The sequence below is a fragment of the Narcine bancroftii genome, chromosome 6, assembly GCF_036971445.1.
Source record: "Narcine bancroftii isolate sNarBan1 chromosome 6, sNarBan1.hap1, whole genome shotgun sequence".
NCBI lineage: Eukaryota > Metazoa > Chordata > Chondrichthyes > Torpediniformes > Narcinidae > Narcine > Narcine bancroftii.
Window position 1 is genome coordinate 125,115,812 of NC_091474.1, and position 22,602 is coordinate 125,138,413.

At 44.9% G+C, this 22,602-nt stretch overlaps 1 protein-coding gene across 2 annotated transcripts in view; it reads right to left on the minus strand.

The window, feature by feature from the left end:
* The window catches only part of bmp5 (bone morphogenetic protein 5), a 172,081-nt gene extending 151,505 nt beyond the window's left edge, over positions 1–20,576 (minus strand). For both annotated transcript variants that reach the window (XM_069885969.1, XM_069885968.1), the window contains exon 1: positions 19,832–20,576. In XM_069885969.1, the coding sequence (XP_069742070.1) occupies positions 19,832–20,237 (406 nt within the window). In that variant the 5' untranslated portion in view covers positions 20,238–20,576. The remainder of the gene's footprint in view (positions 1–19,831) is intronic.
* Between the last annotated feature and the right edge of the window lie 2,026 nt (positions 20,577–22,602).

Consider the following 22,602-nt stretch of genomic DNA (forward strand, 5'->3'; position numbering starts at 1 on the left):
AACCGCAATAAACGTTTACTCATGGTGAATTTTTTTTAAACTTCAATATTATTTTTCCGAACAGATCGACACGAAAGATACCCTGATGGATGTTGGTTTAATAAATAGAAAATGGAGTTCACAAGAGTCAGTTTTTTCTTTGGCTTGGCTTCGCGGACGAAGATTTATGGAGGGGTAATGTCCACGTCAGCTGCAGGCTCGTTGGTGGCTGACAAGTCCGATGCGGGACAGGCAGGCACGGTTGCAAGGGAAAATTGGTGGGTTGGGGTTGAGTGTTGGGTTTTTCCTCCTTTGTCTTATGTCAGTGAGGTGGGCTCTGCGGTCTTAATCTAACCAAGCAGTATAGATGGTATCCTAAATTTCGATGACAAGGCTTGAATGGATTATTACCTTCCTCTTTATCTTAGCTTATATTTCAGCATTAAACATACTCCCCGATTCACTATTATTCTCCTTTACCTGTCTTATCTGCTTGTGGAAGTCTTATTTCATTCATACTTTGACAACTAAGTACTGAGGGTTTCAATGCATGATGCCTGCACAAAAAGATCAGAACCATTTTTTTTAAAAACGTACAAGGACTTGCAATAATCGGTGCAAAAGCAGGGCAAATTACAATGCAGTAAATAAGCCGACTGCCACATTGGAATGACCAATGCGCCTTCTAAAATGGTCGCCAACGATAAATGAAAAAGTAAGATAATTCTGTGGCTTAAATTAATACCATAAAAATATTTTTAACAAAACTTCCAAATATTGGAATTCTTCAGTCAGAGCATTAACTGGAGATTTTTATTTTAAATGTAGCTTTACTTTCTTTAGATGAAATTGAGAATTTGGACACTCAGCATAACAGGCCCTTCTAGCCAATAAACCCATATCCCCAAGCACCCTAATCAATCTACAACTGCCATACATTTTTGAAAGGTGGGATGAAACCAGAGTGACCGGAGGAATTCCACATAGACACAGGGAGAGCGTGCAAACAGCTTTGGATTTCAAGCCACTGGTGCTGTAATAGAGCTGCACGAACTGTGTAGCATCATATGTTGATTGTTTTCTATCCTCCCATCTAGAAGGTATTGACAAGCATGCAGGTACAGGATTTTCTGGAGAACGACGGGGACCAGGGGCTGCTGTACATGTACTCCTCCTCCCTTAAGGTGCTTGAGACCACAAGGACAGTCCTTTCTGCTCCCCTAGCTAATGTCAGTGAGGTTAGAGTGGAACAGCAGCCAAGCCCAGGATTGTTTTATCTGATCTGCTGTGCAGGATTTACACAAAAAATGGGGGCCCATTGAGTTCTGAAGGCCCATACTGAAAGCATTTGGCTCAGCCCAGCCATCCATGCATCTAATCTCAGCAGTTGATGCCTCCCCATTTCACTGACTCAGTCACCTGCTGTCGAAATAAAGGAGACCTGCCAATTGATGAAAATATGTTAGAAATTAAACACCAATTGCTGTCTTTCCTTCTCCTATTTAGAACTATGATTGGTGAGTTTGCTGATTTCAAATACATACAAGAACTGTGCCATTGAGCATTAAATCTGTTAAAGGGAAGGATTGACCATAATCAGCGAGTATGGTCAATTTCACCCTGCCTGTGTGATCCGAGTGGCTGGTTCTTGTAAACCCGCCCCCCCCCCCCACCCCCACTGGAGCCATTCCTTGTGCTGCAGCCCCACCCTGGGATCCAACCTCGCCACAGGGGCAGGTCACGGACTGCACAGGGCGGATCCTGGGTGGAACCTCAGGTTGTCGGGAACTGCATTCCTAGGCTAGACATTGAGGTCACCCAGTATGTGCGGCTGTCTTCATTTAACCCTTTATACATTTTGAAGCTGTTGATTCTGGAGAACACATTGTCGACATATGGAGCACAAGTAGAGAAGAAGATTGGAGCGGGAGGAAGCGAGGGCCCCTCTAACTTACCCCTTCATTCACTACGATCATGGCCGATCTGCTGCAGGCCTCAACTCCTCTTCTATACCTGCTGCTCATAACCCTCAATCCCCTAATTTTTCAAAAAAATGTCTACCTCCTCTTTAAATACCCTCAATGATCCAACCTTCACAACCCTTTGAGAGAGTGAGTTTCAGAGATTCCCCATGACAGACTACAGCACCCATCAAACCATGCACACCACACACTACTAGTTATGCTTTCATATCATACAGAATCCTGGTATGGTCTTCTTCAATCTTACACCAATTGGAGCATTTGGTTTCTACACATCCTCCCTGCCCTACCTGAGTGAACTTCCCATTTTTCTGTGATTTCCACCATTCATCTCTGTTTATATTGCTGTGTTTCCTAAAAAAAAACTATGGCCCCTGGTTTTGGTTATTCCTAGCATTGGAAAAAACCTTCCTGTGTCTAGTCTGTCTAATCCTTTAAGAATTTTATATGTTTCTATAACTTTCCACCCCCCCCCCCCCCCCTCAATCTTCTAAATTCCAGAGAATACAAGCCTAGTCTATCCAACCTTTCTTCATATGCAAGTCCTTCCATCCCTGGTATCATTCTAGTGAATCTTCTCTGCACCCCCTCATGGTGAGGATGTCCTTCCTCAGATAAGGCGACCAGAACTGCATGCAGTACTCCAGGTGTGGTCTCACCAAGGCCCTGTACAGCTACAGCAGGATCTCCCTACTCCTGTACTCAAATCCTCTTGCAATGAACGCCAACATACCATTCGCCCTCCTCACTGCCTGCTGCACCTGCACACCCACTTTCAACGACTGATGCACAGCAACACCCAAGTCTCGCTGCATCACCCCTTTTCCTAAACAGATACCATTTAGATAATAGTTCTCTTTCCTGTTCTTACCTCCAAAGTGGATAACCTTGGCCCACTCAACTAACTTGTCCAAATCACTCTCCACCCTCCTAGTGTCCTCAACACAGCCAACCGTACCACCCAACTTCATATCGTCTGTACATTTTGAGATATTGCTATCTATTCCCACATCTAAGTCGTTGATATATATCGTAAACAACTGTGACCCCAGCACTGAGCCCTGCAGTGCCCCACTAGTCACTGGCTGCCATTCTGAAAAGAACCCATTTATTCTTATTCTTTGCTTCCTGTCCCTCAACCAATTCTCTCTCCACCTTAATGCCATACCTCCTAAACCGTGCTCTTTAAGTTTGTACACTAGTCTTCTGTGAGGAACCTTATCAAATACCCCACATCCACTGAATCCCCCCATCACTCTCGTGGTTACATCCTCAAAAATCCTCAGGAACTAATCCAGTATCTAAAGAGGTTTGAAACATTATCACCAACGCATCCACTATTTCCTGGGCTATTTCCTTCAGCACTTGGATTCCTTCTAATGACCTCTGTCAACTCCTCCACCCTCTGCTTTTTGTCCTTTCACCAGTTTCACATCAACTCAACCAATCCATGGCCTTCAAAAAAAGTGAAACTACCCCAAGCAGGCACTGTCCCAATTGATGAGAAACCACAGCCTGACAAAACTCCAGGCAGGAGGTGATACCTCCGGTGGGAATATTGAAGGGTTCTGGGCAGTCTTCGTCCCCTACATTTCTCTCCTGTGAAGACCATGATGGAGGTCTTTGCTTCGCTCTCTCAGTCTGCAAAGTTGCCAAGCAACAGCACAGTGGCAACTACATTTGGTTGTCCATTATGTACAGAGTAAGGAGATGATTATGACAATTCAACCCCCCCCCCCCCTCACAATCGTCGTCAAGGTAAGGGAAGGTTTCAGCTTCAGTTCCTCAGCTTTTGGGAAAGGGAAGGGCATGACCAGCAGTTGGATCAGGGTCCTGGCTGGAGTTGGAGATCTCAGAGTGAAATCAAAACACCAGCAATAAATCACACGGCCAGAAGTGGAGAACCAGAAACTTCTTCCAACCCTTGGAGCCACTGCCTTTGGTCTCTGCCATGAATCCCAGAATTTCTGGGTGGACACAGCCTCAGTGCAAACCAGCATATTTGTAAAAACTTCCAAATTAAATTACATATTTCACACCACCTACTTCTACCTGCCAATAGTGATGTCCGTCTTCCCACAACAGAGATCCAAGCAATTCATCCAGGGTCAGCCTCTCCCTGGTGGCTAACCAGTTCTCCTATCTGTACAACACTCACCATTCACTGCCCTCACTGATCAATGCAGAACTAGAATTCCAATACCTCACACTCTTGCCCCTTCCAGTTCAGCTTCTCACCTCTCAGAAATCCAGCTCTTGCCTTGTGCTACCTTTACAACCAACAAAGATGATTGAATAGGCAACCATACACAGTGGGATTGAAAGAGAGAGAGCAGTGCAGATGAAACACTTAGGGCAAAATAGCAGACACCTTCGCCTACATTCCAAATGTTGTGTTCCAGCAATACCATAATTTTATGCATATAAAGTGCACATTATATCAGGTTTTTTTTTACAAACCAAATTACCCACTGCATGGGTACCCACAGACTATGCAAGAATTAGTTTGCAATAAAAAGTGAACTTAATTGACCAGCCACTGGTTCTAAATTCATTTTTCTTTCATATAATCGCTTTAATTTAAAATGACCATATAACATCTTAAATGACAAGTTAAAAAGCTGGACAATGTGTTAAAATTTAAAAAAAAACAACATATAGCAACTAAAAATACACCAATTAACCTACATTCTTGGGAGGGTTGGAGGAAACCCACTCAGACACAGGGAGAATACACAAACTCCTGAGACAGCAACAATTATTGACAGACAGTAACGATAACCACACATTTGTCTGCGTTAGTCTTCATCATCCATAACCCCTTCGAATCCTTCAAAGTCAGATGGTTCACTCTCTTGGTTAAAATACTTTAGGACAGCCTGCAAACGTTCTTCTGTTACTGTACACGTCATTGTTGTCACAGCTTTCGTCATCAGTGGTGGAGTTACCATCATCAATGCATACTACGCTGGCTTTACTGAATGCACAGAGGATAGTTTTTGGTGTAGGGTTATCTCACGCTCTGGTAACCCAATCTCAAACTTCAATATAGGTTGCTCTTTTCAGCCGTCTGGCTGGGTTGAATTCACAAGCGCCGTTCTGCATCCATTCCTCCCTTTCTGATCTGATTCATGTCTTGAATAGATGATTCATGGAAATATCGAGCAGCTGCAGCTTGCACGTCAACCCACCTGGAATTACTGCAATGTGGGCGCTAACAGAATTTACGATTCTTTGTGCTGAATATGAGTAACAATTTATTTGCAGAAAAAAAAATGCCTGGCCTAGGCCTGTAACACATTTCCACCCACAGTTCCATAACATTGGAGTCCATCCAATCTTTCTTGTTACAGGGCACAATCACAGTATTGGGCATTTTTTCCTTGCGGCAATGCTACTCCTTTAGATTTCAGATGTATTGTCAGAGAATATACATGATATCACATACAACTTTGAGATTCCTTTGTCCTGCGGGCACAGCAGAATTACCACTAAATGGTAGTGCAAAAATTAATTGCACACAGCGTGAACATGTAATCAAAAGAACTGTAAGCAGATAACAAATGCATACAAACTGACGGTACAATATAGAGAGAGCAAAGAATATCAATAAAGTGCACAAGTAAGAGGCCTTAAATATAATAATTGGCTTCAATTTAGCACCATTTGCAGGTCAGCCAACGGACTATAGTAAAGCATAACCTTTCATGCCCAGTCATGGTTATGGCCACAGTTTTTGTTCCAGATGCAGCCACAGTTCAAAGGCCATTGGGACTTCATCCATTTAATGACATGCGCAGGTGTGATTTTAAGTTCATATATTTCACTGGACAATGTGTTAAAATAAAAAAAACAACATATAGCAACTAAAAATACACCAATTAACCTACATTCTTGGGAGGGTTGGAGGAAACCAGAGCACCTGGAGGAAACCCACTCAGACACAGGGAGAATACACAAACTCCTGAGACAGCAACAATTATTGACAGACAGTAACGATAACCACACATTTGTCTGTGTTAGTCTTCATCATCTGCACATGCATATAACATGCAGTGGGTAATTTGGTTTGTAAAAAAAAACTGATATAATGTGCGCTTTATATGCGTAAAATTATGGTATTGCTGGAACACAACATTTGGAATGTAGGAGAAGGTGTCTGCTATTTTGCCCTAAGTGTTTCATCTGCACCGCTCTCTCTCTCTTTCAATGCCACTGTGTATGGTTGCCTATTCAATTGTGAAAATCAATGGTTTATTGTACCCAATCTTCTGGAAGCCACTGACGTACAGTTATTCTAGTTATTACTGACAATCCATTTTGCTTCATAAATTTTAATATACAAGGAAACCACACCTTGAAATCCAGGATGCTCCTTCCATGTGCTAATAATCTGAGTGATGACTGTAAATACAGTATGATTTTGTTCTCTATCACTAAACCCTCTCCTTCAAGTCAGTCTCTTACTGGGGCCATGTAGCTTTTAGACCACAACATGTGCATTTTTGTGGATTCGTCCTCTCAATCGCATCTTTCTATTCCCTCCATTTGCGAATGGATGATTCACCAGCCTTCAACTCTCTTGCTGTCGCTCTGTTCCCAGTTTCTTCTGCTCTGGTAACAACTTTCAGTTTGAAATTAGTGGTGTAAGATTTGCATTTGACTCCTCACTCTGTGAAAACAACTGGCACTCTAGATCTCATAGGTAGCACTAAATGCAAGGGCCTTTTATACTGATTAGGCTAGTTTGAATGCAGGTGATAGCTATATAGGGTGATAATATCTTCTGTGCATGAAAGAACGTGCACAATTTAAAGTGAGCATGGGAACTGGGTACATACATAATGCCAAAAATCTAAATTTTGATTTGGAAATATCTCTTTGGCCTGAGTGCCATGGCATTCTGAGAAACAGGATATTCTGGGGCACAGCACCTTATAATGTTAATTGCCCAGACCGGTCCCCTAAGGGAGGAGATTAACAAGATAAAGTGTTTTTTAAAGAAAGGCAGAATTAAAATCCTGCTTAACTCTGAAGCCTCTCTTTGATCTATGTAATTGATTCCTCTCCAAAGCTTGTTAATGTGTTGCAGGAGCATAATCATCTATATAATGGCCGATTAACACCTCTGGGGGAAGTTGATTTGGTGTTAATTGCGGGAGATGAACTGTGACAAACACTGGGACTAAGGGAATGTGTCTGATGTCCCAATTAAATGCAAATTGTTTTTGTCAGTCGGAATTTAGAATATACCCACGCGGTATATGCATGTGTGTGTGTGTGTGTTATATGAGTGAAAATATGGTAGTACTTCTGACTTAGTTGCCTGGGATTTGTGCTCCAAAGATTCCACTGCATACTTATTTTCCTCCCCATCTCTGCATCCTCCTTCAAAAGTTTCATGCCATTCATCAACCTTTTGGACACCAGTCTTATCCTTTTGACAATCTTTATTTTCTCGAAACCACCTGGAAATAAAAGGTTGACTGACCATTTCCTTCCATGGATGCCACTTGAACTGTTGAGTCCCTCCACCTTCTCTTTGTTCACTCAAGATACCAGCATTTATAGTTCTTGTGCTTCTCTTTTATTTTGTAGCATTAGTTGAGAAGTACTGTAATAGTTTGATTTTAAAACGCTGGCAATATCTGGACTGTACTTACAAAGTTGAAAATGGTAGGCACTGGTTTGAATGTTTAACGTGTATTTTTTAAATATTTTCTTCAAATGCCTAAACAAAGTTTAACATCTGACTTTAATGGTATTGTTAATAAAAGGACTCTACATCACCTTTGTTGACCTCACCAAAGCCTTCGACACCGTGAGCAGGAAAGGGCTTTGGCAAATACTAGAGCGCATCGGATGTCCCCCAAGGTTCCTCAACATGATTATCCAACTGCACGAAAACCAACAAGGTCGGGTCAGATACAGCAATGAGCTCTCTGAACCCTTCTCCATTAACAATGGCGTGAAGCAAGGCTGTGTTCTCGCACCAACCCTCTTTTCAATCTTCTTCAGCATGATGCTGAACCAAGCCATGAAAGACCCCAACAATGAAGACGCTGTTTACATCCGGTACCGCACGGATGGCAGTCTCTTCAATCTGAGGCGCCTGCAAGCTCACACCAAGACACAAGAGAAACTTGTCCGTGAACTGCTCTTTGCAGACGATGCCGCTTTAGTTGCCCATTCAGAGCCAGCTCTTCAGCGCTTGACGTCCTGCTTTGCGGAAACTGCCAAAATGTTTGGCCTGGAAGTCAGCCTGAAGAAAACTGAGGTCCTCCATCAGCCAGCTCCCCACCATGACTACCAGCCCCCCCACATCTCCATCGGGCACACAAAACTCAAAACGGTCAACCAGTTTACCTATCTCGGCTGCACCATTTCATCAGATGCAAGGATCGACAATGAGATAGACAACAGACTCGCCAAGGCAAATAGCGCCTTTGGAAGACTACACAAAAGAGTCTGGAAAAACAACCAACTGAAAAACCTCACAAAGATAAGCGTATACAGAGCCGTTGTCATACCCACACTCCTGTTCGGCTCCGAATCATGGGTCCTCTACCGGCACCACCTACGGCTCCTAGAACGCTTCCACCAGCGTTGTCTCCGCTCCATCCTCAACATCCATTGGAGCGCTTACATCCCTAACGTCGAAGTACTCGAGATGGCAGAGGTCGACAGCATCGAGTCCACGCTGCTGAAGATCCAGCTGCGCTGGATGGGCCACGTCTCCAGAATGGAGGACCATCGCCTTCCCAAGATCGTGTTATATGGCGAGCTCTCCACTGGCCACCGTGACAGAGGTGCACCAAAGAAAAGGTACAAGGACTGCCTAAAGAAATCTCTTGGTGCCTGCCACATTGACCACCGCCAGTGGGCTGATAACGCCTCAAACCGTGCATCTTGGCGCCTCACAGTTTGGCGGGCAGCAACCTCCTTTGAAGAAGACCGCAGAGCCCACCTCACTGACAAAAGACAAAGGAGGAAAAACCCAACACCCAACCCCAACCAACCAATTTTCCCCTGCAACCGCTGCAATCGTGTCTGCCTGTCCCGCATCGGACTTGTCAGCCACAAACGAGCCTGCAGCTGACGTGGACTTTTTACCCCCTCCATAAATCTTCGTCCGCGAAGCCAAGCCAAAGAATAGAAAAAAAATAATAAAATATGGAGGAGGGTCAATTGCAAATTGAAGGACCTTGATATAGTTACATCGTATGTAGAATACAGGTGATTCCGAACAACTGTTCTGATGATGTGTGGGCTGCAGACAAGCTTCTTTCAACTCCCTTCACCTAACCCAGTTATAAATCCATACTCCCTCATAAATTATACATGTAAATATTATTTGCAAATTAATTTTTAGTCAAAGTACTGCTTGTTCTATCTTTTCCGCAGGTTTAAAGTTATATTCCGAATTTTGTTCTTGCAATCTGCAATACTTTACAAATGAGGTACTTTTAAAAAAAAAATTGCAGGGATTTGTCTCCCTCCATTCTGGTGGTGAATGTTGCAGTACAGACCAGGATAGCACAAGCTGCCTTCCTTAACCCCCACCAGAATCTTACATACTCAACCCCCATGGTACTGCACAATGTTGCTCTGCCATTTTCAGACCAGTATGTTCACCTGCACCATTATAAGTCAAGCCCCGTCACCCGATTCATGGGGTCCCTGTTCCACCCAGTCCTCCACAATGCCTTCTCTACTATATTTGTCCAGACTCAATAAAGGGCTTTGGTTTGAAACCTCAAATGTTCTCTTCGCCCCCCCCCCCCCCCCCCCCCCCACTGATGCCACTTGACCCATCGCGTTCCTCCAGTGGGTTGGTTTAGATCTGGATTCCAGTCTCCTGAGTCTCTGTGCTTCCTGTCCTGGGAAAGTTGCAATGATGCAGAACACTGCAAAACTCCTCTCCGAAAATATACCCCATGATCCATCTAGTTAGAAAATTGAGCATAGCACATTGAACATTACAGCACAGTACAGGTCCTTCGGCCTTCTATGTTGTGTCAACTTATATATTCCTACCAAAAAAAATTAAACCCTTCCTACCCCGTTACCCTCTATCTTTCTGTCATCCATGGGCCTGTCCAAGAGTCTCTTAAATGCCCCTAATGTTTCAGCTTTCACTACCACCCCTAAGAAAGCATTCCAGACACCTACAACTTTCTATGTAAAGAACTTAACTCTTATCTCTTATTACAAGCTCCCATTGTAGTAAAATAGGATTATCACTGTAAGGGATAGTGTAGACAGGAGGGACTGAATGGTCACAGTTAACATTTAACATTTCAAACAAGCACAACACAAGTCACAGCCCAGCAATAATTCTATACATTGGAAGAACTGAGGGAAGGTTTGTCACAGCCTGTTCCAGAATTTGATACATTTGCAAGACATTGTGATATTGCAGGGGAGAACTAGTCTGACTGATGAAGAGAAAACAGCTTTTTGAACCAGCTCTTATGGGCAGCCATTTTTGTGTAATTCAGAGCAAAGCATGCTCTGTGAATGACTGGGCCTTTTTGGTGGATTGACCTGTGCCAGGAGAGTCTTTTGGGAAGCAAAGTACTTCATTTTGACTGACTAACAGTGAAGGTCACTGGAGAAACTGGTGCCAGAGTCTTGGAAGGTTCGTGGAGACCATCCAGTTCAAGTCTTGCCCACAAAAGGACCAGGAATGTTATGACCACAGCTCATGTGGATGGACATTTCTTCAAAGGCAACGCAAGGAGAATTTGTGAGTCTGTAGCCCCTTTCACACTTGCCAGTGATCCCAGGAATCGAACGCCAATCAGCCTTTAAAGTGCCAAGTGTGAAAGCAAAATCTGCTCAACGCCAGCATCAGATGATGTCATCTCACGTCAGAGATTGCTGGACTCGACCCTTAGTAAAATCCCCACCATATGCAGACATCGGCATTGAGATCAGGCAAGTGTGAAACTGGCAATTGCAGGCACTTCCTATTAAAGGTAGAACAGACCAAATGCTGGGGATAAAGCCTTGCAAGTATGAAAGTGTTCAGTGCCCCAGTTAGGAGTGGTCTAGTGCGAAAGGCCAAACTCCCATTCCTATCCTGGGACACTGATTTACTGGGATGCAAGTCTGAAAGGGGCTTGTAGCAGCCATAACTCCAGTCTTCCATCAGTTCATCATTAATTCTGGGCATCAAATTTCAAAGGCCTACACTTCAACCCTGAATTCAAAAGACTGAACTTTGAAGTAACTTTTTAGATTTTAGCCTGGACTGTAACGGTTTGGGACACACACACACACACACACACACACACACACACACACACACACACACACACACACACACACACACACACACACACACACACACACACACACACACACACACACACACACACCTGCACATATTGGAGATAGATTTAGTTTTACGGATAGTTTAAAAGTTAAGACTACAGTTTGAGAGTACGAAATAAATTTGTGTTTTGAAATGAAACTCTGGTTCATTGCCGATTGTTGCTCGTTGTGTATGGCTTGAAATACTCCCTAAACTTCCCTCCCTTTATTTTGTACATGTCTTCTGGTGTTCGCTACTCCCACCCTGGGGAAAAGATGCCGGCTGTCTATACCTCTCAGAATCTTGTAGACTTCTATTAAGTAACAACTCCTCCTTCTTTGACCCAAAGAGAAAAGCCTCAGTTTTTAAGATGCCTCTCAACTTGCCTCAAGATTTATTTTCCAATCCAGGCAACATCCTGATGAATCTCCTCTGCACTCTCTCCATGGCTTCGACATCATTCCTGTCATGAGGTGAATAGAACTGAACAAAATATTCTAAGTGTGGTCTCACTTGAGATTTTACCGACGCAGCTCCTCAGTCCTCCACAGGTGCTGTCAAGGAGAAAAACCAAAAGTCCCACTAATCTGAAACAAAATGCTGGGAATTCTCAGCAGGTCAGGCAGCACCTGTGGAGAAAGGAACAGTCTACAATTCAGGTCGAGGACCATTCACCAGAGCTAGTGGTGTAGAAGATCACCTGGATGCACCTGTGGAGTGTGGAACAGCAAGTGGAGTTATCAGCAATAGCCTCAGCTTCTTGACCAAATGTCAGAGCTTCACCAATTCTCATTCCTCAGTGGGATATCTCACTGTACTGTATCACAGATCCCTGCATGCTAGTACTGCTTTCCACTTTCAAAGACTCTCAATTCTCTGAGGTATGATGGCCCCTTGTGTCCATGTAGCTTGATGGGTTTGGGAGGGAGCTTGTGTTTCAACAGTCACTCTCATACACTGGTGAAATCCAATGGCCATTCTCCAACCTTTGGTCATCTGTTAGGAGGAGACCCTCCCCTCCTTTGTGGAACATTGAAGGAGGAGGGAACAAATGAGGAGCAACCTCATTGAAGAGTGGAACACTGCAGGAGAAGTCTCCAGGGGTGGGGCTGACAATGCACCATTTGAGATTCACAAGAGAATAGGAGACTTCCAAATATTCAGCACCTGCTAACTTACAGGAAACCTCCAGCCCTACAGCAGGGGTAGAGGGAAGGTTCTTGTCACCTGTTGAATGCCTGGGATTGACCCAGCCCGGTGGAAACTTCCAAGGAACCAGGTCACTAAAAGGCAGCATATTTCCCTCGGCTGGGGCTCTGCGACATTTCGAACCAGACTCAAGGCACTGTGCGAGCCTGCTGGGGGTATGCAGAGACCAGAGCATCTAGCCTAGTCACAGAGTCATTATACTATGCAATCCATCTCGGTCCTATTTTCTCCGATTATGTGACTTTCTATTCAGGTGTCTGTGAAATGTTTTCCTGCTTCTGAAATGTCGACTGTCGTTTAAAAACCCCTTACCGTATCACATTTATTTTCCATGACTCTGCTCTCATGCCTAATTCTGGGTTGGAACAAGGATAAAGATCCCCTGGTCCTTGCCTTTTAATGCCAGTAGCTTCACGTTCCATAGATTCCCCACAATTCCCTCCAGCCTCAAAGAGATCCTGCCATCTCGTGCATCTCCTCCCCTTTCAGCATTTCCCAGGGGTCGACCCCTCAGAACTCCTGGTCAACCATAACAGCACTACCCCTTTCAATCACAGCTGATGCAATGCTTGCTCTTTCACCTTCTCCTCTGCCACCATCTAAAAGCTGACCCAATGATTTACTTGCACTGGGGTGATGCGTTCAGTGTTCTTAATGCCATGTCCTGTGAACTGGAGAAGCCGAACGCAGAGATCACACTGCAGAACACCAAGCTTCGGTCTTCAGGGATGACCTCAAGCTTCCTGTTACTTTAATTCTCTCTCCCACTCTGACCTGAGGCATTAGCTCAAGCTCGAAGAATAGTGCCTCATCTCTGGTCTGGGCGCATTGCAGCCTCCTGAACTTAATATTGAATCCTACAATTTCAATCAACTGGATAATGGGTCAGGATCTTTGTTGGTGTTCTCTTCCCTTGTTTTCTCTGCGAGTGGAGGACATGCCCTGTCTTCTTGCTGTGTATTATATGACTCTTACAATAATTTGTCTTGATGCTTGTATTGGGAAGGGTGTGGCTGTCCTGTGACAGTGCTGCCCCCTACCTAGTCGGAGGACACACCAGCTGCCAATCAAGGTTTGGTTCCACCCCACCAATTAGTGCAAACCTTGCTGTTGGCCTCATGTAAATTACCTGGACTGGTCTTGGGGCATTGGATGTTGTCACTGGATTAATCCTCCTGGTACCACGCCATTTTATCCTGCTAATGACCTGGGCTGGACCCTCCAGCACTATGAAGGTGCCATGTGTTCTTTGTTCTCTCTCTTTGCTCTTTGCCAGCTTGGAACCACCCTGCTTCACTCCAGGCCTAGAAATGTGGAAGGGTGCTGGAGAAACTGTTGGTAAGATGTGCACTGTTAAAAGGGTTGGGAGCATTTAATTAGTGTCCCTTGTAGCATAGAGCCGTGTCTGCATTGAGTCAAGGGGTGGTGGGGCATCATAGTGATTTTTCCTTGATCATTATATGTACCAGTTCATTTTGTGTGGGCATTTTGATCCCATGCTATTTTCCCCATGTTCGTTATTAATTGTCCATTGTTACTTTTCCACAGCTGCTGTAAAGTGTGTGTGTTGCACCTTGTTAGTCAGCATTCCGGGATCCCAGGGATGGGCATGCCCATCTTGATGCTTGGGCTAAGTCTTTGTGTTCGAGTCTTTGGTTGGCACATGTGCAGTTGGTTCATACACTGGAGTTCGGTTGGAACATGCAGAGAGTTAAGAGTGCAAATTCAGTATCGTCCAGGGCACTTAAATCTCACACGTGCGCCAACGGAACTCCAAAGCATGAACCCACCGAAGATTCACACAGGCGCCAAATGAAGACTCGCGCATTCACACAGGAATCAAGATGGCCGCAACCAGTCCAACACCACCAACTAACAACGTAAGCATGGGCCGGAATGTGGAAAGATTCGGCAAGGTTGATCGATAAATTCAGGAAACTTAAGGTTGCTTTTGTCAAATCAATGAGGAAAGAAAGATTTGATGAAAAAGTTTGCTTTAAGACTTCGGTACTCCACATGCATGGGCAAAATTCCGACGTGTCCATTTTGATATATGACCGATTCTTCAGTCCCCATTACAGTCATAAGTCAGGGACCGCCTGTACTACGTCAGTTGGGAAAAAAAAAGACTCTTGGATGTCTTAATTCATGTCTTTCATTTCTATTCCTACTGACATTGATCCAAATTCAAACCAGCACAGTAAAAAGACTAACTATATTGCATAAAGCATACATTTTTAAACAGATAGTTTTCACATATTTATTCAATAGCCTCAATGTTATGGTATTGACTGAATACCAATAGGGGTATTTTTCTTAAATTCCTCTGTCAATTTTACAGAGGAAACAATCTGTTTAAAATTAAAAGCATTGGGCTCCATCCAGAACAATGGACAGAAGAATGTGCCGTTGGGTGTCCCTCACAGGTATCCTCGTCTGACTTCATGGTTTGTATCATTAATAATATCTAGAAATGACAGGGAGGAAATTGGACAGTGTGTGCTGCCCAGAGGAAACCCTTTCCCCACACCAGTTACAGCCAAGGTACCCTCAAAACTTGACCAGGACTTTCATTAAACTCAGGCCAGCAACTGTGGATGTTGATATTGAGACATGCCGTGTGGTAAGAGCCCACCAAGTCCATGAACCTTATATTCAACCCATTTTTATTTTCCTCACCTTCTCACCAGCACTTCCAGATTCTCCAACTCACCCACAACCTTCCTAATTTTTATACCCTTTTTCCCAACTAAAGTGATCGATTCATAAAGTATTCAAGTCTTACATGTGGTATGTTAGTTCTCTGGATGGTGGGTTGCCAATGGAATGTGTTATGGCAATCACATAATTTATCCCAGTTGCAAGGCTTCTAATTAGAAAAGAGTGAGGTTTGTTGGGGGTCTGAATCTCTGAATGCCTGCAGCAGTATTAAGCAATGAGGGGAGAAAACAATTCCTGAAACATATATTGAATTTCTCTTTGTGTATTAATTGGTAAAACCCAAAATAGTTTGATTTCATCTGCCTCGATATTTAGGGGGGAGTCAGAGACTGCGTGAAGGAGATCGAGCAAGGGGGAAATCCAACAAGATGAGGCATGGAAATCATACAGCCCGGAAACAGGCCCTTCAGCCCAATGATTCCATACTGAGCACCAGCCATTCATTTACACCAGTCCCACATTAATCACACTTTACCTTTTCTCCACCCTTATTCCATTACTCACCTGCATACTCAAAACAATTTGCAGTGGCCATTAAGCCCACCAACCCATTCATCTGGCCAAATTTAACCAAAAGAGCCTCATTAAGGTCCTTTCTTCCAAGACCCATTCAATACCCTGTCAGAATCATCAGCTTGGTGTGGCCTGGACAGGAAATTAGTCTTACAAAGCTATTGCCAGGGATCATTAAGTGTATTCCCTACCACTCACTCCAGAGCAGGGCTTGGGAAAGGAACTGACAGGACCAGGATATCACCCAGGCTGAGATAAGGGCTTTGGGAGGCAGGTCACTGATGGTAGCCTGTGGAACATGACTGAAAGGAAGGAATTCCTTGTGGGGCCTGTGGGAGTGATGGGATATTGGACCCACAAGGTCAAAAAATTATGTGAAACTCTTAAATGATGGGCCCAGGAGAAACAATTCTGTTCCATATGGGCACTAGATGAGGCACTCAGCTCTGTTGCCTTCCAATCCAGTGCCAAGTTTCTTGAGCTTGGAAAACCAACAGCAACTAAATTTAAAGCAGCATCCCAATTGCTTAGTGAGGGCCTGATTCAAATACTGAAATGAAGTGTCTCACCACACCAACCAATATCAATATGGCTAGCCCTTTTTCCACTGGGACATTGTCCCAGGAATTAACTGGGACCGGGTCCAGTGGAAAAAGAAAACTGTCAGCACACTGGCATCAAATCACATCGGGGATTGATGGCCTCAACCCCCTCATATCCCGGCATCAGCTAATGCCGGTGTGCTGATTAAACCAGTGGAAAAAGGACAGCAGACGGTCACCCGTTTCTGGTTGAAGGTAGTCTCTCCTATCCCTGGGGATGAGTTGTGTTCAGTGGAAAAGCAGTCAGTGTCCCGGTTAAAGGAGGCCAATGGAAACTGTACAAATGGTTTCCCATCCCGAGACATGACACAGCCAATTAAATGGGATGCCAATGGAAAAAGGACTGTTAACTACTCACCGTGGTGCATTGAGACCATCCCATGTTTTGTTTTACCTATCCCAAGCTTTCACTTACCCTGATATCACCCTGCCATCAGTCCAATCATATAAAAATCAGCATGGGCTTCAAACATGAGTAAAAATCTTCCCATTTAGTTGCACTTTAAAAGAAAAACAGCACCTCCTAGGAACACAAGCACACAACCACCAGGTTATACATTTCATAATCACACAGATCTTTTCAAACCCAGTTAGTTGTAAGCAAGTAAGTTATTCCTGGTGGAATAACATTCTCTACTCAGTGGTTCTCGACCTCTTTCTTTCTACTCACGTCTCACTTTAAGTAATTCCTATGGGATGAGTAAGGGATTGCTTCAGGTGGTATGTGGGTGGAAAGAAAAAGTTTGAAACCCACTGTTTTAATCGTACCTAATTGACTCGTTATGTGCAGGGTTTCATAACTCCAAAGGAAATGGGCCAATGACAATTTTTCTCAAGCAAAATATTTCAGTAACAATTGGGTCTCGAGCAGTGATTCCCACTCATATACCACCTTAAGCAATCCCTTACTCATCCCAACGTACAGATGGCATAGGGATTACTTAAAGTGGTATGTGAGTGGAAAGAAAAGGGTTGAGAACGACTGCAAGAAACACTTTGAAAATAACTGTTAATAAATAAGAGAGAACTCTTTACTTCAAGGTCTGTTCCTGGTAATTAAGGAGAAATCCACTACAGTTAATAGTTTTCAGTACCACTGAGGTTTAGAACCAATGTTCAGACTATGCATTCCTCTAAAGGACTTGTTTCACCAGGTAAAAATCCGCATGCATTTCCCACTGCGTTAGTAATGACTTTAAACTGAGTTTAATCACGCAAATAATGGTTTTGCCAAGTCACTTGGCAACACCTATTTCCAGAACCTGTTTGGAAATTGTTGCAAGTTACCTTTTTAGCATGTACTGAAAGAAACATTGGTGTGTTTCCTGACTATGCCTGCAGTCAATGCAACTCGATACATTTTCAAAGAATGTCCACACGCCACCCAAAGGTCCGTTTAACCGCACTGAGAATGAGATTTCTGAACCCTGCTATCAAGACACTGGAAGTCAATCCCGTTTGCCTGGTTACTTGGAAGCTTAGTTTTCAAGTCACCCGGGCAAGTTGTTCTATTTCAAAACTCTCAAGGAAACTATAGGCTTGTCAGCGATCTCAGTGAGATCGCGCAGAAGCTTTGATATCTAAGGGTTATTATCAAATCTTACAAGCCACTGCTGTCTCTCTATTTATCTTTGTTGAATCAGGTTAACTCTGAAGTGACACTAAAGAATGTCACTTTTAGCTTGCGGGGGAGGGGAGAACGGAATCGCCAACAAAATTAAACCACTTCAGATCGCCTCCGCCTTAGCTGACAGCTCAATTCATGGGAAATAATTAGAAGCGCTTGAAGCAGGCAACTGGCCTTGAATTCTCCAGGGGAGCCTTTATTCCACACCTTGCAAACTGTTTTCACTTAAACCTACGTAACACGCTTTAGTCCAGACTATGTTTTCGAAAAGAACTAAGCTGGGTGGGTATAAAGAAACGACTGGTCGTGCCTGCGGACCCCGAACCACCCTGTATCTGTAGCGCTCGCCGCTTACGGTTAAATGGGAGTAAGTTAATGAGACTGAAGTCGCTAATTAAGGGGGGTTGTTTGGACAAGACGCCCCTTCCGACGTTCCCACGGTTCATTTCTCGCCCAAGTCATTTCTGCAGGATTCTGCTGCCTTCTGCCTCCCAAACTCCAGCAAGAAAGGCTGTGAATGAGCCCCTTGAAACACATCTAAATGGCTGTAGAGCATTTATCTGGATTTCCACTGAGGGTTATTCTGCAACTGCACCGCGAACGGTTTCCCAGACCCACTTTAGGTCGGGGTTTCTGGATGTCCTGCACCGTTCTCTCCGATAATCCGGTCGGCGTTTCGCCTTCTGCTGAACGAGTACGCGGCGATCTTTGATTAAAAAAAAATGCGGGAATGAACATTTGACGCTGCTTGAGTCACACAACTTACCCTGAAGTAAGCAGTGACCCTCTATTTATATGTAATGCATCCTTTCTCAACCATTGACATCTGCTCAGGAACTTTGACCACTGTTCTGCTTTGACAAGAAACACAGCTTCTACCAGATCCACTTGGTTTTATGGCAAAACGTTCCTGCTTAAGTATATACACAATGACTCTATTTACGACTGGTGATTAAACACCAACTTGCAGAGACTTCCTGCCATAGGGCAGGATTCTCCTTCAGTCTGACAACCTCCAGCAGGATTTTCTTCTCAACTTTTACGCCGGATCTCGCCGTTCGCCTTGGAAGATTTAGCACCGTGGGTAACCGCGATTCTTTTCTAAAACTAATAACGACCATTGTGTGATTTTATCAAGAGATGGCACTTCAGAAACAAAACGAACACTGCATTTGTCGCTCACCCCTTTTTTGTGTGAGCTAGAACAAAAAGCGTCGTTGCAAAGAAAGTTTAAATAATGCCCCAGACCGCTCTTTTCCTTGGTAACCAGCCTTCTGTATCCCAATCTTTTGGCGCAGGTGCCGGCCTGACACCCTTTGCATCTATCTTCAGGGATGATCCCGCCTGTTCAAAATCTCGGACAGAAGGCCTTGGTAATGCTATCAGTAGCGATTCCGGACACCCTGACTAAAACCGTGTCGGAAACGACCGGAGAAAGTGAGAGGTGAAATAGAGATTTAACTCGCGCGAGTCCTCAGGTTGGCCGTCAAATATATGAGCCAGACTGGCCAAGTGAGCGATCCAGAACCTTGTTTTTTTTCTCCATGAATGCTGTCTGACCTGCTCTCCACCTTCCCTTTGTTTGCTTATGGCTTCCAGCATCTAATTGTTCCTCTCTCTCCCTCTGATGGGCAAATGGTTTGCAATGGATCGCTGAATGCACAGCATGCTTTGTGAAAGATAGGGTTAGAACTGCAGCTGACACACTTGACCAAATATCTGGCAAGCAACAAAATTAACGATGTTTATGAAGTTATGAGGCGATTGCCAATGTTTCGAACGCTACTCAAGTTACTATAAAGGTGAGGTGTAACGCGGGTGTGGGAACGCACACTAACCCTTCTAAAGGTTATGCCAAGACCGGGAGGGAGCTGGTTACCTAGGTTAACGAAGCTCATGACCATGTCGGCGTCGTTGAGGAAGTTGGTGTCGTGCGGGCTGGCGAGAGATGGGCTCCGAGTGGCGAGTGCGGTGCGGTACGGCACCGCTGCCCTGGCCGCTCCCCGTTCGGTCTCTTGCTCGTTGGATATCGCGTTGTAAAGATCCAGCATGAAGAGCGGTGCCGACGAGCCGTGTTTCCCCACCGAGAACGGCCTGGGACGATGAGGAAGCCCCAGGATGGACAGGATCTCCCTCTGGATCTCTCTCCTCTCGTGGTTCCGCAAACGCCTGTAAATGAAGCTGGAATGGACGTGGTGATCCGCAAAATTCCCCTCGGCGCTTCCCAGGAATATGCAGATAATCAACAGTCCCACGGTGGTCTTACGGAAACCTAGTTTGTTCATTGCAGTAATGTCTTTTTGGTGGATCAACGCGACTGCTCTGGTCGTTGTTACCCCTCGGTTTATCACGTTGGCTGAGACTCTCCTCTGTCTTGAAGACCCGGTCAACTCCCGGAGTTAACTGTCAGCAGGCAGTGCGTTCATCTCGCCGCCTGGAAGTTCCACTCCTCCTTTTGGAGTGTTAGCCGTGTAACTTCTACAGAATGCACCGGCGGCTCTCAACTTGGTTTGTTTCAAAATCCCAGGAAATTGGTGTCTTGTCTGACCGGAGTTGAATTGAAGTGGGGCGGCAGTGCAGAGTTCATTGGTCACTGAATGCCTGCTTGCTTGATCCTCTCTCTCTCTCTCTTTCAACTGCACCCTCCGCACTAAAGCCTCTAGCTGGCGCAAGTCCCGCCAAATCTTCCTACCCCCCCCCCCCCCCCCCCCCAATCCCATCCCTCCCGCCTCTCCGTGGGTGCAAGCCCTCGCCGTCCACAATAACTTCCTCCAGCCAGGCTTTGGCCGAGTTTTTACAAAAATGTATCGATTTATCCAGAAGTAATTATGCTTGTTAAGTTGCACGGTTCCCCCCCCCCCCCCCCCCCCCCCACGATGGACGGGTGAGTTCACTCAAAGCCAAGTTGGGTCTGCCATTTAGAGCGAGGTGCGCTCTTCGGATTGACTCGAGCTTGCAGGTGTGGATTCTGCCTCGGTGGCAGTGAATCCCACCGTCCCCTTGATTCGGAATGTTACTCGGGGTAGGTTGGCCTGAGACGGGTGGCGACCTGAAGTGGGTGCCGCCCTGGCAGATACCTCGGTGTGTGAGGAAGCAAAATAAAGTTACGGGAAGTGCTCAGCAAGCCAGGCAGCGTCCGAGGAGAAACAGTCGACATTACCGACCCTGCCACACCTTGTCTGAGTGAAGGTGAATATTTACATCTCTGGGTTAAGTCACAGCGCTGCCTCCATATCCCAGCCATCCCGCCAACAAGTTCAACAAGAATGACTGAAATTGCTCGTGTCGAGTACAACGCACAAACGTGCTGGAGAAATTTAACAGGGCAAGCAGTAGTCTTCAAAGTTTTATTTCCACTCACACACCACTTTAAGTAATCTCTATGCCATTGGTGCTCTGAGATTAGTAAGGGATTGCTGAAGGGGGTTTGTGAGTGGGAAGGGAAGGTTGAGAATCACTGCTCTAGACCCAATTGTTACTGAAATATTTTGCTTGAGAAAAATTGTCATTGGCCCATTTCCTTTGGAGATATGAAACCGTGCACATAACGAATCAATTAGGGACGATTAAAACAGTGGGTTTCAAACTTTTCTTTCCACCCACATACCACCTTAAGCAATCCCTTACTAATCACAGAGCACCTATGGCATATAGATTCTATAGGAAGTAAAGGGTAACTCCAACGTTTCAGGCCTGATTCTTTTACATTTTTAAATTTAGACATTCAGCCAGTAACAGGCCATTTCAGCCCATGAGCCCGTGTCACCCAATTCACCTACAATCCCCAGTACATTCTGAACTGTGGGAGGAAACCAGAGCCCCCGGGGAAAACCCACACAGGCACGGGGAGAAGGTACAAACTCCTTACAGACAGCGTGGGATTCAAACCTGTCCCCATCACTGGCGCTGTAACATTAAACACTTTGCCAACCATACCACCCAGGTATGAGCAAAAACAGGCAGGTGCCAGGACAAAAGGGTGAGGGGGAGGGGAGAAGAGGGAGGATCACAGGCCAACAAGTGGATACAAGTGGGAGGGTAGAAGAGAATAAAAGCTGAGAAGTGATACAGGGAAAGGGTAGATCTCTGATCAGAGAGAGAAGGGGAGGGGCTGGAGCTGGAGGAAGAGTGACAGAAGGATCTGGAAAGAGAGATGAAGGTAGGTGTCCTTTCACATCAAGGCACATGTAGCAGCACATGTTTAGCTCATGGACAACCTGTTTGCCCAAATTACAGACAATAATTAGCAGAGGAATTTCCACGTCTGCAGCTCTCCCACATTCCCCAACCTTGTGACTCCAAGGGGCTTTTTGGCTCCCTTTCAAGATATCTCAAATTTTCTACAGAAAATATCATGCTTTGGAAGTGGAGTCACTGTTGTAATATTTGAAACCTGGTTCTCCGAATACCTGCACTCTGTTGGGGGGGTTACGCTCGATCTCCCCCTCACCAATCATTTCAATTCATTTCAACATTCCCACACAGACATGTCTGTCCTCAGCCTCATCTGGGTAAGGTAGAGTTCCTTACCCATCAGGGTAAGGCCAAACATACACTTGAGGCACAACATGTTCCTCCTGGGCAGCTGTTAACCTTATGGCATAGGTTTATTTCTAATTTTAGGTGACAACCACCTCTATCTGGTTCCAC